The sequence below is a fragment of the Schistocerca gregaria genome, chromosome X (genome assembly GCF_023897955.1).
Source record: "Schistocerca gregaria isolate iqSchGreg1 chromosome X, iqSchGreg1.2, whole genome shotgun sequence".
Lineage (NCBI taxonomy): Eukaryota > Metazoa > Arthropoda > Insecta > Orthoptera > Acrididae > Schistocerca > Schistocerca gregaria.
This window is the reverse complement of record NC_064931.1, coordinates 642,733,002-642,752,057: the sequence shown is the minus strand read 5'-3', so window position 1 is coordinate 642,752,057 and position 19,056 is coordinate 642,733,002. Positions and strand designations below refer to the sequence as shown.

The window sequence follows — 19,056 nt, the reverse complement described above, 5'->3', positions numbered from 1 at the left end:
TCCTTTGAGTTGATGCCACTTCAGTGACTTGTGTGTTGATGGGGATGGTATGATGATGATGAAGACAATACAACACTCACTCCTTGAGTAGAGAAAATCTCAAACCCAGCCGGGAATCTGGGCCCCTTTGCATGACATTCGATTGCACTGACCACTCAGCTATCAAGGCGGACAGCAATACAAAACTTGGACATGGATGGCAGTAAGGATCAAGCCTCAGTCAAAGGCTGAGGAGTCTCATGCGCTGTCGTCTATGCTGTGAGAACAACTGGTCCTAACTGTATCTGATGGCCCACTTGCATTTGTGCATGCAGCAGCATAGTCGTCTAACTTAACACTAATTAACTGGGACACAGTGCAATATATTTAATTATTCGCTTAACAATTATTTCTCAGCACAACCTACCCTGTAACATCCTACAAGGTTTTCAAACTGTTTCTGTCCACCCTGTACGTAGAATGTGGACCACATTACATCTATCTACTTTGCGTGGTTGCACTGAAATCCTTATCATTTGCATACACAAGCATGTAATACACTTCATGGCAATTTTGTCTGTTGCTTGCTGTCTTCTTGGTGTTGCAGTGTTAAAAACAAGCAGTGTATATGGACCAAGTAACTTATTTACTGGATCGCAAGAAGAACAACAGGAAAAAACTGATATGATGCTCTGTTGGAAAGGTAATAGGTGGCTTTAGAAAAGAAGCATGAGCAACATGTACTTTTATAGCTGGAAACTTTAACGTATGTAGAAACCTAAAGGAGGCATTTATCCAACAATGAATGTAAAATGGCTAGCGATGATGAATGACAGTGTTAAACTTAGTTAGAAATGACTGTGCTATTTTAAAGAGATTATTTTACTTCTCACTATAATCTCTTTCATTTTTTCTTCATCTTTAATCTTTAACATAACATTGGCAATGTTTTTTAGTACCCATAGTCATCATATCTCTTGTTAGTTTCCAAAGCATCATTTGTATTAGTTGCTGTGCATGATCATTGTTAGATTTATCTTGCAAATCAAATCATACCAGTGCAACTATACAAACCAGTACTAAAAGTGCTACAAAGAAAGAACGAGATAATTGCAATGTGCCTCTGTCATTCATAATAATGATTATAGGCATGTTTCAGTGCTTTTGTGAATTATTGCTGACTGTTAAAGTCAGAGATCATGTACTGAAAATTAGTTTAAAAATAGTGTAGTAATTTTGTTACAGTAGAATACTTTGTGGTTAATGCACATAAACTACATTATGAACTGGACCATAGACTGGTTACTTCATTATGACAAACATTTGTAAATAATAATTATAATGAATTTCATTCATGTTGCCTGTAATCCAAAGTTAATTTATTTTACATTAGTAAAATGTTATATTTGCAATACTTACTGCAGGTTTACTATTCCCATGGAAAGCCTCTCTGACAAACATAGCACCAATAGCAAAACCAATGACGTTGTTTGTGTCAGTAACACAGTATCTCCAAGGCTTTTCTCCTCCTTCAGAGCCTACGAGGGCCTTTCTTAATCCTTTGTAGGCATCACGAAAGGCTTTTGAGAGATAACTGGTCATACTCCTGACTGTCTGCCACACCAAATAGTTGTTAAGGATTCTGAAATAGAAACAACATATTTCAGTAAGCATACTTTTGTAGAAATTTAGCATATTCTTTCAGATCATAGGAGACTCAGCAACAAAATTAATGCAGGTGTCTAAACTTGTCTTTAATAAACGTATCCCTGAACCTAACAAATATATTCCTGTCAATTGCGTTGCGGACTGAATTCCAAGTTCAGTAAGTAGTGCCGTTCTATTCTAATTGACTAGTATGGCAATGCGTATGTTATATTTTATCACCTTCATTTTATTTCATCCCATGGCTCCACACGGATGAGAAGATGGACTGCCAGTCGTAACAATTAGCCCTGTTCTTCAAGCCAAGAGATTTAGAATACACGTCTTGTATTGCCAATGCGTGATACAAATGATACCACTAGCACCTGTGATCTACAGCAATCTAAGGTTGATGCTTGTCCCACAAGGAGGTGCAGGAAGCAGCTGCATTAGCAATGCTCTCTGCCCGAGACTAGGGTATAAAGGTGGTTGCACGGTACACCAACAGTAACTGGGATGCCTCCTTTACATTCTCTATACACCACACATGATGCAATTAGACAGCGTGCTGATAGTGCCATACGCTGCTGACACACAGCAGTACATAGGAAGAGCCAGAGTGCCGTCCCGGTACTTATCTAGTTGTATAGCAGCAGCAGTCCAACTAGCTGACTCGGCCACCACAGGAAGGCTTGCTTTTAATGCAAGCACAACGCATGCTATCATCATCAAAAAGAGCTAAATACCAAGTGCACTGTAGCAAGTCAACATTAGAGTCACCTTAGTACCATGGACTAACAACACTCACTATATAGGCGTCGCGATAGATAAGTGTTGATGTGGGGTTATCATATCAGCGATGTCAGACGAAATGCACTGTGGCGAATGTGTGACCTACATGTAGTGCTTTGCACATCATCAGTCCTGCCTCCACACGCCAGGATAATCTTGTACAAGTGCCTAGTACGATTGCTACTAGAGTACACTGCAGTTGTGTGGGAGAATTATGCCAACAGCCACATCCGCGGCCACACCTAAACTGGAATACTCAGGACATTCCATACACATGCTAAATCGACTGGTGGGTATGCAGCCACTAAAAGATGGGGCAGAATTTCTACAAACAGTGTCTGCACTCCACCAATGACATCATTATTCGTCCGAACCACAACAGTACTGATGTTTCCAGTAATGTCTGCATCTGTAACAGTACGTTCTGCGCCAAGATGGCGAAGTATGCAGATGAACGTGTTGCAGTGAAGGGTGTGGTGGATTGCAAGCCAGCATAGCTCATTTCGTCGGCGGCCCCACCTGGGCCCCCACATACAGTAATTTGGTCTACATACGTGGACATCCACACAGATTCAACAGATGCGATCGATGCAGAGGGATTTCCCCAAGGCATCACAGCTCTATTTGCAACTATCAGAGGAGGGGCAGAAGTATCGAGAGGTGGAAGGGGTGCTGTTTCATCTTAGACATCAGACAACGAAACAGTTCACGGACGGTGATGTAGTTAGCACAAAACGTTCGCCAAAGGAGAGGAGCAGAGGCATATCACTATTTCGACAACCGGTGGTAACGAGCGCACTGTGGCCGATTCCAGCGGTATGGGCCTTACCTGGGCCACTAAGGCGTCTAAATGCACGCTCCATCCAGCACAGATACCCAGCACCTCACCAGCAGTAACCAGCAACTACTTCCAGGCGTTGTCAATGCTGAGATTGACGAACAACCACAGACCCGAAAGGCGGACACCCACCCACTGCCCAAGAAGAAGGAAAGCCCTGAGAGCCGCCCAGCGCTAAGTGGTCTGAGCCTAAGCTGCCACCAGTCATCATTCAACTGAAAGACGACTGCAGTAGCAGTGGACGACCACAGCATTCACTGTGAAGTTTGTGTGACTTGACTTGTTGAGTGTGTGTCTTTTATCTATGGAAGATTTTCGAGTATGACGAGTGAGTCAGCGGCGCGGCAATTGCCATCCTGCATCCATGCCACCACCTCAGACAGACACATTAAAGTGGTCCTTCGGGGTTTCTCTCGTTGCACGAATCCATAATACGTCCTCCTAGGACCCAGAAAGATTCGCCGTCATTTCTGGTCGTCCTCACAGACAATATGGAAAACCGCAAAATCTTTTAAGTGATGCGGGTAGCCGTTACCATTGTCACAATGTAGACGCTGAAGTAGAAGAGAGGGCCTACCAATAACATATCTGCCAGCATGAAATGTGTGGGTGGTCGGTCATCCCACTGGGCAATGCCCGTTCCCCGAGACGCAACCTCCACAGTGCAAGTACTGAGATAACGACAACTTAGCGAGCTACTACGGCTGTGTGAAGTTCAAGGCCACTGCAACCCGATAGAGTTCCTTGCAATATAGGCAGAGGGAGAGGACAACACCTGAAACAAGGAAATGGGAGGTGAAGCTCTATAACCAGTGGCTGCAGCACTGCTGTAAGATCCGGCTCGTTGTCGTCCGCGCCCGCGACAACATGCCCAGCAAATCAGCTTGCTGCACCCACAAGAAGACGCATTACGCCTGATGTGTCCTTTGAAAACAAATTCAAAATAAAAGGTAACCATAACCGTCAAGGAAAAAAAATACTTTGAACCTGTCGACAGTAGAATAAGCAGCGCTGGAACTACAAGAAACTCAGGCGTTATAAAAGCTAGTAGATACGATGAGCAAGTGATTAAGACTCAGTGCGCTCTGCACGAAAGTAATTGTTACTCTACGTATCAGACTTGTTACAACGATTCTGGTATTGGTCAAGTTCCACTTCACACGTTCATCTGATCTCAATGTTTTCCGGTACTACGTAATCCGTTTCTGTGTAACCAGAATTTGAAAACAAACCTGTAAGAAAGGGGATTTTTAGTTTGACGCCTTCCAAATAATATTTATGCAACTGGAAATGTTGTGGCTTTCACCAGAAGTTACAAACTTGCTTTGACTCTGGCAAATCAGAATACATTCTTCCGAACAAACTTGATTTCTCTGCGAATAACTCATACAGCCGATACCAGAACAAGAATAAGACTTGCTCAGCTTTCTTATTTCAAAATACACGTGAAGCTGAACTTTCACATGGCCATGAGTAACATTATGGCTCCTCCAGGAAAATATCGAAAGATGGAGTCGATGTATACAAAAAAGAGGAACTTGCGTCAGTTTTGAAGTACAAGAATGGAAGCTTATGGTTAAGCGCCTTGTCGGTGAGGTCATTAGCGACGGAGCATAAGCTCATACTGGAGTAGGATGGGGAAGGAAATCTGCCATGTACTTTAAAAACGAGCCAGATGCTAACATATTAACGATAATATTGTAAACTTAAAGCAAAATTTGTGTCGGTAGAGAGATTTTTTAGCTTCAAACATTATTTAAATACATTAATGTAATGCTTATGTTACAATTTCTCCTGCAATTAAAATGCTATACAGTTGTACCTATAACTAAATCACTTTAGTTCTATAGAGAATTTAAATCCGAATTAATTCTATTGCTTAGTTTTATCTCACGATTTTTTTCAATCTATGAAATTCTTTTGTGATTTATAGGCTGCATCGTAATGTTCATTAACATTGATTCACTTGTTTCTCCACAATGTGTCCTTTATCATTTATTTTCCACATAATCGTTCTACTTTACCACACTTTTTAATCAACTCATGTTGAAATTATCCCCCAGAATTTAATTAATAAAACAGTCTGAAAAGCCAATGACTTACGTACTAAGCAGCAGAAACGTGATATAATAGAAATTTGATGTTCTACGTAGAGACATAAAAGCTTTAATGTCCAAGTTACTCTTACCTAACGCTCTAACGATGTTGATAACTCTTTAAAATTCGTTTAAAGAACCGAACATGGAGATTTATACGGATATGGCCTGTGTCCTTATGAGACGATAATAATTATTTTAAAATGTTGAAACACTTGCTAAGTTTTTTAAATGACAACATGTTCCCAAAACTGCCTGAATTTGTAACTGTTGTTTGTGTGTCTGCAGTTTCAGCTGTTAGGTCATTTTCAAACGCTGAAGCTCTAGTGGCTAAGGACCCACAAATAAGAAAAATTACCACTAGCTAATTTTTTTCGTCGATGACGTATCATTTCTGTGTTTTGTCGAGCAGCAACGTAGGCATTAATTCGGAATCATTAACGGAAATTATGGAAGTAGGTCTCTTTACATTTGAGGTGCCTGTTTAGGTCTCTATTCGTGAATAACTTATACAACTGCAATATGCTGACGTATGTGGACTAAGTCCCTACTGCTCTGTGATCTGTGTTATTCTATTTTTTTACGGTTTACGTTCTTGATAGCTGTTTTAAAAATGGATATCGATAATTAAAATTGACTCGTTGTTGTCGTTGTTGTTGTTGCTCTTGTTGCAGTCTTCAGTCCAAAGGCTGGTTTGATGCAGCTCTCCATGCTACTGTATCCTGAGCGAGCTTCTTCATCTCCGAGTAACTGCTGAAACCTACATCCTTCTGAGTCTGCTTAGTATATTCATCTCTTGGTCTCCCTCTACGATTTTTACCCTCCGCGTTTCCCTTCAGTACTAAATTTGTGATCCCTTGATGCCTCAGAACGTGTCCTACCAACCAATCCCTTCTTGTAGTCAAGTTGTGGCACAAATTCATCTCCTCCGCGATTCTATTCAGAACCTCCTCATTAGTTACGTGATCTACCAATCTAATCTTCAGCATTCTTTTATAACACCACATTTCAAAAGCTTCTATTCTCTCCTTGTCTAAACTATTTATCGTCCAAGTTTCACATGCATCCATGGCTACACTCCATACAAATACATTCAGAAAAGACTTCCTGACACTTAAATCTATACTCGATTTACCAAATTTCTCTTCTTCGAAAACGCTTTCTTTGCCATCGTCAGTCCAACCTCTCTGCTTCGACCACCCTTAATTATTCTGCTGCCGAAATAGCAATACTTTAAATGTTTCATTTCCTAATCTAACGCCCTCAGCATCGCCTGATTTAATTCGACTACATTCCATTACCCTCGTTTTCCCTTTTTTGATGTTCATCTTATATCCTCCTTTCAAGACACTGTCCATTCCGCTCAGCTGTGCTTTCAAGTCATTTTCTGTGTCTGGCAAAATTACAAAGTCATCGCCAAATCTCAAGGTTTTTATTTCTTCTCTCTGGATTTTAATTCCTACTCAATTTTTTTCTTTTGTTTCCCTTACTGCTTGCTCAATATACAGATTGAATAACATCGAGGAGAGACTACAACCCTGTCTCACTCCTTTCCCAACCACTGCTTCCCTTTCATGCCCCTCGACTCTTATTACTGCCATCTGGTTTCTGTACAAATTGTAAATAGCCTTTCGCTCCCTGTATTTTACCCCTGCCACTTTCAGAATTTGAAAGAGAGTATTCCAGTCAACATTGTCAAAAGCTTTCTCTAAGTCTTAAATGCTAGAAACGTAGGTTTCCCTTTTCTTAATCTTTCTTCTAAGATAAGGCGTAACGTCAGTATTGCCTCACGTGTTGCAACATTTCTACGGAATCCAAACTGATAGTTCGGTAATTTTCACATCTGTCAGCACCTGATTTCCTTGGAATTGGAATTATTATACTCTTCTTGAAGTCTGAAGGTACTACAGCCATAATTTTTCCCGAGGACATGCAGCTTTACTGTATGATTAAATGATGATGGCGTCCTCTTGGGTAAAATATTCCGGAGGTAAAATGGTCCCCCATTCGGATCTCCGGGCGAGGATTACTTAGGAGGACGTCGTTATCAGGAGAAAGAAAACTGGCGTTCTACGGATCGGAGCGTGGAATGTCAGATCCCTTAATCGGGCAGTTAGGTTAGAAAATTTAAAAAGGGAAATGGATAGGTTAAAGTTAGATATAGTGGGAATTAGTGAAGTTCGATGGCAGGAGGAACTAGACTTTTGGTCAGGTGAATACAGGTTTATAAATACAAAATCAAATAGGGGTAATGCAGGAGTAGGTTTAATAATGAATTAAAAAATAGTAGTGCGGGTAAGCTACTACAAACTGCGTAGTGAACGCATTATTGTGGCCAAGATAGACACAAAGCCCATGCCTACTACAGTAGTACAAGTTTATATGCCAACTAGCTCTGCAGATGACGAAGAAATTGATGAATTGTATGATGAGATAAAAGAAATTATTCAGGTAGTGAAGGGAGACGAAAATTTAATAGTAATGGGTGACTGGAATTTGTCAGTAGGAAAAGGGAGAGAAGGAAACATAGTAGGTGATTATGGATTGGGGCTAAGAAATGAAAGAGGAAGCCGTCTGGTAGAATTTTGCACAGAGCACAACTTAATCATAGCTAACACTTGGTTCAAGAATCATAAAAGAAGGTTGTATACATGGAAGAATCCTGGAGATACTAAAAGGTATCAGATAGATTATATAATGGTAACACAGAGATTTAGGAATCAGGTTTTAAATTGTAGGACATTTCCAGGGGCAGATGTGGACTCTGACCACAATCTATTGGTTATGACCTGTAGATTAAAACTGAAGAAACTGCAAAAAGGTGGGAATTTAAGGACATGGGATCTGGATAAACTGAAAGAACCAGAGGTTGTACAGAGTTTCAAGGAGAGCATAAGGGAACACTTGACAGGAATGGGAGAAAGAAACACAGTAGAAGAAGAATGGGTAGCTCTGAGGGATGAAGTAGTGAAGGCAGAAGAGGATAAAGTAGGTAAAAAGACGAGGGCTGCTAGAAATCCATGGGTAACAGAAGAAATATTGAATTTAATTGATGAAAGGAGAAAATATAAAAATGCAGTAAATGAAGCAGGCAAAAAGGAATACAAACGTCTCAAAAATGAGATCGACAGGAAGTGCAAAATGGCTAAGCAGGGATGGCTAGAGGACAAATGTAAGGATGTAGAAGCTTAGGTGTAAGATAGATACTGCCTACAGGAAAATTAAAGAGACCTTTGGAGAGAAGAGAACCACGTGTATGAATATCAAGAGCTCAGATGGCAACCCAGTTCTCAGCAAAGAAGGGAAAGCAGAAAGGTGGAAGGAGTCTATAGAAGGTTTGTACAAGGGCGATGTACTTGAGGTCAATATTATGGAAATGGAAGAGGATGTAGATAAAGACGAAATGGGAGACAAGATACTACGCGAAGAGTTTGACAGAGCACTGAAAGACCTGAGTCGAAACAAGGCGCCCGGAGTAGACAACATTCCATTAGAACTACTGACGGCCTTGGGAGAGCCAGTCATGACAAAACTCTACCAGCTGGTGAGCAAGATGTATGAGACAGGCGAAATATCCTCAGACTTCAAGAAGAATATAGTAATTCCAATCCCAAAAAAAAGGTGCTGACAGATGTGAAAATTACCGAACTATCAGTTTAATAAGTCACAGCTGCAAAATACTAACGCGAATTCTTTACACACGAATGGAAAAACTGGTAGATGCCGACCTCGGGGAGGATCAGTTAGATTCCGTAGAAATGTTGGAACACGTGAGGCAATACTGACCTTACGACTTATCTTAGAAGAAAGATTAAGAAAAGGGAAACCTACGTTTCTAGCATTTGTAGACTTAGAGAAAGCTTTTGTCAATGTTGACTGGAATACTCTCTTTCAAATTCTGAAAGTGGCAGGGGTAAAATACAGGGAGCGAAAGGCTATTTACAATTTGTATAGAAACCAGATGGCAGTAATAAGAGTCGAGGGGCATGAAAGGGAAGCAGTGGTTGGGAAAGGAGTGAGACAGGGTTGTAGTCTCTCCTCGATGTTATTCAATTTGTATATTGAGCAAGCAGTAAAGGAAACAAAAGAAAAATTCGGAGTAGGTATTAAACTTCATGGAGAAAAAGTAAAAACTTTGAGGTTCGCCGATGACATTGTAATTCTGTCCGAGACGGCAAAGGACTTGGAAGAGCAGTTGAACGGAATGGATAGTGTCTTGAAAAGAGGATATAAGATGAACATCAACAAAAGCAAAACGAGGATAATGGATGTAGTCAAATTAAATCGGGTGATGCTGAGGGAATTAGATTAGGAAATGAGACACTTAAAGTAGTAAAGGAGTTTTGCTATTTAGGAAGTAAAATAACTGATGATGGTCGAAGTAGAGAGGATATAAAATGTAGACTGGCAATGGCCAGGAAAGCGTTTCTGAAGAAGAGAAATTTGTTAACATCGAATATAGATTTATGTATCAGGAAGTCGTTTCTGAAAGTATTTGTTTGGAGTGTAGCCATGTATGGAAGTGAAACATGGACGATAAGTAGTTTGGACAAGAAGAGAATAGAAGCTTTCGAAATGTGGTGCTACAGAAGAATACTGAAGATAAGGTGGATAGATCACATAACTAATGAGGAGGTATTGAATAGAATTGGGGAGAAGAGAAGTTTGTGGCACAACTTGACTAGAAGAAGGGATCGATTGGTAGGACATGTTTTGAGGCATCAAGGGATCACAAATTTAGCATTGGAGGGCAGCGTGGAGGGTAAAAATCGTAGAGGGAGACCAAGAGATGAATACACTAAGCAGATTCAGAAGGATGTAGGTTGCAGTAGGTACTGGGAGATGAAGAAGCTTGCACAGGATAGAGTAGCATGGAGAACTGCATCAAACCAGTCTCAGGACTGAAGACAACAACAACAACAACATAGATTTTGCACAAACTTATTGGTATAGTCTATTGTAGAGGATAGGGCGAAGTTAAAAAATGGCTGTTATACGTATATAAACGTCAATAGTTATGGAAGCATGACTACTTACATTTTACCGTCAGTGGTGTTGGTGTAGTTCTTGATTATGTCATTTAACTTTTCTAGATATTCCGGAGCGTAAACAACGACGTTCTCTTTCTTGCTGATTTTACGCGTGATATTTTCCATTGCGTTTGAGAAAAATGCATGCCAGTCAATCTGAAATCAAAATGAAAATTATGCTTTACAGAATCAGGAAACTCAATACTCAAACAGGGAGGTTCATTTCGCTGCCAAAAAAGTAAGCGCTTCTTATTTAGCATAGTTTTCGCTAACTTCGTTTCGGCTCTTAAAGAAGAATAAACTGCCACTCCTCCACAGATGTTCAGATACTTGACCAGAATGAAATTTTCACTCTGCAGCGGAGTGTGCGCTGATATGAAACTTCCTGGCACATTAAATTTGTCTGACGGACCGAGAGTCGAACTCGGGACCTTTGCCTTTCGCGGGCAAGAGCTCTTTTGAGAACGGGTCGTGAGTCGTACTTGGGTTGCTCAGTCGGTAGAGCTCTCGCCCGCGAAGTGCAAATGTCCCGAGTTCGAGTCTTGGTCCGACACACAGTTTTAATATGCCAGGAAGTTTCATTCAGACACTTCATTAGAATTGTCCCCGACAGAGATGAAGCCGTAGTGAAGGCGAAGGGAGGATACACCCCATATTAAGATCCTCTAACAGGAGTCCTGGTACTTTCGATCAGATAGTGTATGCCCGTCTGCCCGTGCAGGTCATCATAGCGACATCTAGCAAGAGCAGCATTTGCGATACTGGTAGGGCTGCGATCTATGTCATCGTCTGCAGATGCTAGGGCCGGTAGTGGACCTCACAACGTATGGAGAGAGTGAAAGTCCATGGGGATCCAAGATGGCACCCCCGCGATTTTGTCGTGATTGCCCGTTCCGGTGGAGGCTTAAGGCTTAGACGGAGGCAGTGGACTTTACAGATCGGTCGCCCCGAGGTAATCGGCAGCCGGCTGCGGTTCTTGCTGGCGTAATCCTCACGGACGCAGCTGATCCAGGCAGCGGCATGGTGGCCACCCTTCGCAGAGACTACAAACCACGTACTGACCAAGGAGATTGACCACAGTGGCGGGCGTCCACACAGCTACCCACAATAATGTGTTCTGATAACACTACACCGCTGGCTATCAAAACTAGAACACCATGAAGGCGGAAGGCAACAAACGCCAAACTGGGCTTCAGTGTACCATATGCCTGGAAACGCAAATCATTAGCATTTCACTGCAACCACACAAAGTAGGTAGTAGTAACGCCACGTAAATTCTGTATACAGCGTGATAGAGATGCCCCTATTGATTCGTTTCACGCAACCCGCACTACGTCTGTATCAGGAGCGGTATCCAGACAGATGACAGCGACGTAATCTGTATACGTTTCGTCTCAGAGCTTTTGGCGAGTATTAGCAAACGGTATCATACTGAAAAAAATACAAGTGAGGATTAGCCATGAGTTACACGGTAATTTTGGACCAAGATATACCTTACTTCTGCTATACTTATCCAAGTGTCTCCAATCTTTCTTTGTGTAATTAGTTCTAGGCGCGCAGTCCGGAACCGTGCGGCTGCTACGGTCGCAGGTTCGAATCCTGCCTCGGGCATGGATGTGTGTGATGTCCTTAGGTTAGTTAGGTTTAAGTAGTTCTAAGTTCTAGGGGACTGATGACCACAGCAGTTGAGTCCCATAGTGCTCAGAGCCATTTGAACCATTTTTTGTGTAATTAGCGGCGTAGTCATACAGGTTTTGGATGCCTTTATAAGTTTATTCCATTTATGGTACTTAACCTTTCGTAAATGGTTCAGAAACATTGCCTTATTACGTGTATTTCACCATCAGGAACACTGAAATTAAAAGGAGATATCAAAATGGGAAGTGTACATTTAACCATTATCCTTTAAGTAACCTCTGAACCGTTTACGAAAGATTAAGTATATAAACGGAATAAACGATCGGTAACTAATCGATAGGGGTAGCTGAATCACCCTGTATAAGGAAACACTACACAGCAGGTTTCTCATTCGGAAATTGTGTCTGAATGTTGTTTATTTGTGAGAGTATCGTGTTATGCCTCGTGTAACAATGATAAATATCTACCAGAGCGTGTCGGAATTCCACAGCAACACAGTTGTGTTGTTCTGCAATACTGGTGCTCGCTTTGGTCGGGATATCACGACTGTCATTTGAAAATGGAAATGATAGGTTCAATAGGGCCGTACTCAACACCAAGCAGGATCTCAACGGCCCCATGCGACCAGCGCCAGAGAGGACAGACATAAAGTCCCCTCTTCGACATAGGATCACAAAGACAGCCAAGGTCGTTGTTTCAGGAAATATGCTTGCCGGAAGCAATACAAGTATCTGCACTGTCAGTGAGACGAACTCTGGAGCGCCATGGACTTCGTCAAGTGGGCCATTGCTGCGGCTTTCCTTGACAGGTAAGCAAATAAATCATTTGGTCATAAGTTACCAAGACTGGCAGGCCACCATTCGCTAGCCACTAATAGTAATGAAGATGTATATTGGGATAATCACATAGAATATACACTCGAAGAAAAGAAAAGACACCCTACGAAGAAGTAATCCAAATGGGACGGAAGTCAGTGGATGTGAATTACATGTACAGACAAACAAATGATTACAAATTTATAAGAACTGGATAATTTATTCGAGAGAAAGAGCTTCACGAATTGAATACGTCAATAACGTGTTGGTCCACCTCTGGCTCTTATAAAAGTAGTTATTTGGGTTGGCGATTGACTGACAGCTTTTGGATGTCCTCCCGAGGAATATCGTGCCAAATTCTGTCCACCTGGCGCGTTAGATTGTCAAAACCCGAGCTGTTTGGAGGGTCCTGTCCATAATACTTCAAATGTTCTCAAAGGGGAGAGATCTGGGGACCTAGCTGGTTCAGATAGGGTTTGGCAGGTACGAAGACAAACAGTAGAGCTCTCTCCCAGCGCCGGCAGGCATTATTTTCCTGAAATATAAGCTCAGGATGCCGTGCCGTGAAGGGCAACAAAACGTGGCGTACAATATCGTCGACGTGTTACGCTATATGGATGCCTCTCATGACAACTAGAGGTGTCCTGATATGAAAAAAAATAGCACCCCTGACCATCAATCCTAGTTGTCAGGCCGTATGGCGGGCAACTATCAGATTGCTATCCTATCACTGTCCAGGGCGTTTCAAGAGACATCTTTGCTGGTGATCGGAGCTCAGTTCGAAGCGGAACTCATCACTGAAGACAATTCTACTTTAGTCAATGAGACTCCACGTCCGATGACCAGCAAACACGTGTCTGGGCACACCCCAGACAGCTGCGGGATACCAAACTGACTGTCAGCTCCCATACAGGCCGGCTACCGGGAGTGGTGGTCTGGCGTGCCATTTCCTTTCATATCAGGACCTCTTTGGTTGTCATCCGCGGCACCCTCACACCACGGCGGTACGTCGACGATATTCTACGCCGTGTTTTGTTGTCCTACATGGCAAGCTATCCTGGGTTTACATTTCAGCAAGATAATGCACGCTCACAGCCGGTGGGAATTTCTAATGCTTGTCTTCGTGCTTGCCAAACCCCACCTTGGCCAGCGAGGTTGTCGGATCTCTCCCCATCTGAGAGTGTTCGAAGTATTATGGGCAGGACCCTCCAACCATCTCAGAATTTCGACGATCTAACACGCCAGCTGGACAGAATTTGGTACGATGTCCCTCAGGACGACATCCAATAACTCTATCAATCAATACAAGCTTAATGAGTGGTTACATAAGGATCAGATTTCGACGGCCTCAATTTGTGAAGCTCCTTCTCTTGAATAAATCATTTTTTTTCTGAATTTGTAATGATTTGCTTTTCTGTATCCGTACATCACATATACCGATTTATTCTCTTTCGGATAATTTCTACATCGTGCTGTTTTTTTTTTCTTTTTTCCTTTCTTTTGAGTAAAAATTCAGCTCTGAGCTATATGTTCCGCACAAACGTAGTTAGCTAAAAGACATAGATTTCTGAAAATGAAATACTATGCACTTATTCATTCTACATTTAGTTATGACTTAGTTTTTGGCGGGGAGGCGCCTCCAGTACGAACTAATAGAGTACTCAAAATGTAGAAAAGAGAAGTAAGAACGATAGCCAAGCTGAAACGGAGAGAATCATGTGGGCCAGCATTTAACGCATTTGAGATATTAACACTACCAAGAATATCTCTAAATGAACTCTTGTGCTGGACAAAATTCATATACGTTTCCGATAGTCAAGATATCGAGAAATATCAGAATCATGACATAAAGAAAACGAACTACTTCCATGATCCAGACGCAACATCATGAAATTCAAGTCAAAGCCCTCTTCTGCAGAGACAAAGCCGCGGAAAACCTCCTTTCAAACATGAGAGAGATAAAAAATCAAAATATTTTCAAAAAATCACTCACAACGTTTTTATATACAACTGTTACTATAGTGCGAATGATTTTATGTGCACTACAGAGTAAGCCAAATTGCAATGCGTTACTATGTACAAAATGAGGTGCAGATAACAGAACCACAAAATCCGTTCTTAAAAAAGGAAGAAAGAAGCTCTGAAACGATGTATAAATATGTACACTAAAGCCCCAAAGAAACTGGTATGGACATGTGTATTCAAATACAGTGATCTGTAAACAGGCAGAATACGACGCTGCGGTCGGCAACGCCTATATAAGATAACAAGTGTCTGGCGGAGTTGTTAGATCGGTTACTGCTGCTACAATGGCAGGTTATCAAGATTTCAATGAGTTTGGAGGTGGTGTTATAGTCGGTGCACGAGCGATGGAACACAGCATCTCCGAGGTAGCGATGAAACAGAGATTTTTCCCTACAACTATTTCACTAGTTTACCGTAAATATCAGGAATCCGGTTTAACATCAAATCTCCAACATCGCTGCGGCCGAAAAGATCCTGCAAGAATGGGGCCAATGAAGACTGAAGAGAATCGTTCAACGTGACAGAAGTGCAACACTTCCGCAAATTGCTGCAGATTTCAGTGTTGCGCCATCAATAAGAGTCAGCGTGCGAACTATTCAAGGAAACATCATCGAGCTGCACGACTCAAAGATTTACGCCTCGCCGGGCCCGTTAATACCGACATTGGACTGTTGACGTGCTGGAAGCATGTTGCCTAGTCGGACGAGTCTCACTTCAAATTGTATCGAGCAGATGGACATGTACGGACATGGAGGCAATCTCATGAAACTATAAACCCTGCGTGTCAGTAAGGGACTGTTCGAGATGGTGGGGGCTCTGTAATGGTGTGCCACGTGTGCAGTTGGAATGATATGGGACCCCTGATACGTATAGATACGACTCTGACAGGTGACACGTACGTAAGCATCTTGTCTGTACACCTGCATCCACTCATTTCCATTGCGCATTCCGACGGATTTGGTCAATTCCAGCAGGACAATTCGACACCCCACACGTCCAGAAATGCTACAGAGTGGCTCAAAGAACACTCGTATGAGTTTAAACACTACCACTGGCCACCAGACTCACCAGACATGAACATTATTGAGCAAATCTGGGATGCCTTGCAACGTGCTGTTCAGGAGAGATCTCCACCCCGTCGTATTCTTATGGATTTATCCACAACCTGCAGGATTCATGATGTCAGTTCCCTCCAGAACTACTTCAGTCATCAATCGAGTCCATGGCACATCGTAGTGCGGCACTTCTGCGTGTTGGTGGATGACCTACATTATATTAGGCAAGTGTACCAGTTTCTTTGGCTCTTCAGTGTAGACTGGAATTCTCGGGTAGTGGTTTATGGAAACTTAAGTCATAATGGCGAGAATAGGATTCTCATAACGGCCGTATAAGGACTGAATCCGTATTTCACTGGAGCGCTTCCTTATCCATCGAGTAAAAGTTGTAAAGGTAATTCTACTGAAAAGAATCAGACACTTTGTAGAAGAAAGTAGATCTTGGTTACAAACCTCCTGTGTAAAGGAAAGGAGAACAAAACCAAGCACTGTAATTTGTTAATGAAGGAAGCAAATCATTCTTTCTTACAGAGTACCGAAAGAACTGCCTGTACAAACTTGGCATTTTTGGAAAAGTTGTATTGTGGGCAAACAGTATGCTCCACACAGAAAATTTAAAGTAAATTTTTACGCAATAAATTAGACGAATGATATATCGCTAATACTCATAAAAGAACGTAACAGTATGTGGCCTGATTTTTCCGAAAATCTATTCTTCTTTATTCCTTTATCCCAACTGTGTTACTACATTTCTGTACCATCAAAGGATAATAGTTTAATTTATGAAAGTTTAAGAATGTGTTCCCACCGTCGTCTAGAAGATGAGGCTTACACCTTTGGAGATCACTATTGAGACTAACTTTTATCTGAATGACTATTTTACACTTAGATGACAAAAGTCATTCCACAGCGAAATGTGCATATACAGATGGCGCTAGTATCACATACTCAAGGTGTGAAAGGGCAGTGCATTAGGGAGCTATTATCTGTACTCAGGTAAGTCATGTGAAAACGTTCCTGACGTGATTATGGCCGCACGACGTAATTAACGGACTTCGAATGCGGGATTGGTAGTTGTAGTTAGACGCATGGGACGCTCATTTTCGGAAATCGTTTGGTAATCAATATTCAGAGATCCACAGTGTCAAGAGTGTGCCGGGACCACCAGATTTTCGCCATTACCTCTCACCACGTACCACACAGTGGCCTTCACTTAGCGACCGAGAGCAGCAGCGTTTGCGTATAGCGTCAGTGCTAACAAACGAGCAACACTGCGTGAAATACCCGTAGAAGTCAATATGGGACTTGCGACGAATGTATCCATAAGGACACCGCGGCGAAATTTGGCGTTAACAGACTATGGCAGCACACGACAGACGCAAGTGCCTTTGCTAACAACACGACATCGCCTCTCCTGGACTCATGACGATAACGGTTGGACCTTGGACGACTGAAAAATCGTAGCCTGGTCAGATAAGTCCTTATTTCGCTTGGCAAGAGCTGATGACAGGGCTCGAGTGTGGTGTAGATCACACGGAGGCATGGAACCGAGTTTCCATGGTACTGTGCAAGCTGGTGGTGGCTCCCTAATTGTGTGGGCTGTGTTTACATGGAACGAATTGGGTCCTCTGGTCCAACTGAACCTATCATTGAGTGCAATGGTCATGTTCGGGCTACTTGGAGACCATTTTCAGTCATTCATGGACTTCATGTTCCCAAACAACGATGCGATTTTTATGGATCAGAATGAGCCATATTGCCGCACCACAGCTGTTGATGATTTGTTTGAAGAACATTCTGGACGTTTCGAACGAATGATTTGGCTACCCAGATCATCCGACATGAATTCCATCGAAAATGTATGAGACATTGTCGAGAGGTCAGTTCGTATACAAACACCTACACTGGCAACACTTTCACAATTATGAACGGCTGTAGAGGCAACATAGTTCAGTATTTCTGCAGGGGCATCCAGCGACTTGTTGAGTCCATGCCACGTCGAGTTCCTGCACTACGCCGGGCAAAAGGTGATCCGACACGGTATCAGGAGGTATCCATGACTTCTGTCACTCCTGTGCATTTCGGTTGTAGAACATATATTTGACGTGCCTAGGTTGCCTTTCACGTTCAAGAACATGATTGATTGGAAGAAGAGAGTAACATTAATGAAAATCGATTGGAATAGTGTGCCTTTCGCGATTCCGTTTTTCGCAAGCACTATGGCTTTTGCCGATATTGCCATTTTCATGTGTCTATAGTTTTGTGATGGGTAGAACCACAAAAACCGTACAAGCTCTCCAGATAGCGTGGAAAATAGGACTGTATTACATATATGAAATACTTCTTGATTAGATTGTAGAAGTAATCAATCTAAAGTCTAGTGAATATTCGAGAAATTTACGTATTTACAAAAAATAAGTAATGTGGGGATAATGTTTGAATTTTTATGACGGTAAAGGATGTAAATTAGACAGTGAGAGGACTGAAGCGTCCGTTATAAATTGTTTGATAGTATTACTCAGAGCAAAAGACTCAATAAAACAGACTAACTACTCTCCCACTGTACAAGGTGTTTGTTCTAACTTGAGATAACTAATTATCTCGAATACAACGCATCGTACGAAAAAAATGTTTTCAGCGAAAAGTTAATGTTAGCAAAGGAGACATCTATCTGTGCTACAACTGGCCATCTCATAACCACCCCTCCTGTGTGGGCGGAGTCAATTTTGTATTTTCAAAAGTGAACCTCCCATTTTTAGTGGATAGTATGATTCTGTGCCCAAAAATACATGTGGTTCACTCAGACCATTGTTTTCCATTCGTGCGAGATAGCGTTGTAATAGAAAAATATCAGGTGTGCCTGTTCTTGCAGTTAAGAACAGGTGCATTTGACGTGCAGCTGATTCTCCATTTCATTTACGATGTAAATGTAGACCTTTGTGCTCTCACCACAACTGTAATTCACAATACATTTAAGCTGTGTACATGCATTCCAGGCAGTAATTAATAAGTATATCGAAATAGAAAGTCGTTAGTTTGGGACGACGGTTCAATCGCGGGTCCGGCCATCCTGATTTAGGTTTTCCGTGATTTCCCTAAATCGCTCCAGGCAAATGCCGGGATGGTTCCTTCGCAAGGGCACGG

General features: G+C 42.0%; 1 protein-coding gene across 4 annotated transcripts in view; it reads right to left on the bottom strand.

Annotated features, from left to right (window-relative positions):
* LOC126298667 (endothelin-converting enzyme homolog) overlaps positions 1-19,056 on the bottom strand; it is a 368,726-nt gene that overhangs the window by 46,349 nt on the left and 303,321 nt on the right. For all 4 annotated transcript variants that reach the window (XM_049990097.1, XM_049990099.1, XM_049990098.1 and 1 more), the window contains exons 8-9: positions 10,387-10,535; positions 1,399-1,621 (exon numbers count right to left, since the gene is read on the bottom strand). In XM_049990097.1, the coding sequence (XP_049846054.1) occupies positions 1,399-1,621; positions 10,387-10,535 (372 nt within the window). The remainder of the gene's footprint in view (positions 1-1,398; positions 1,622-10,386; positions 10,536-19,056) is intronic.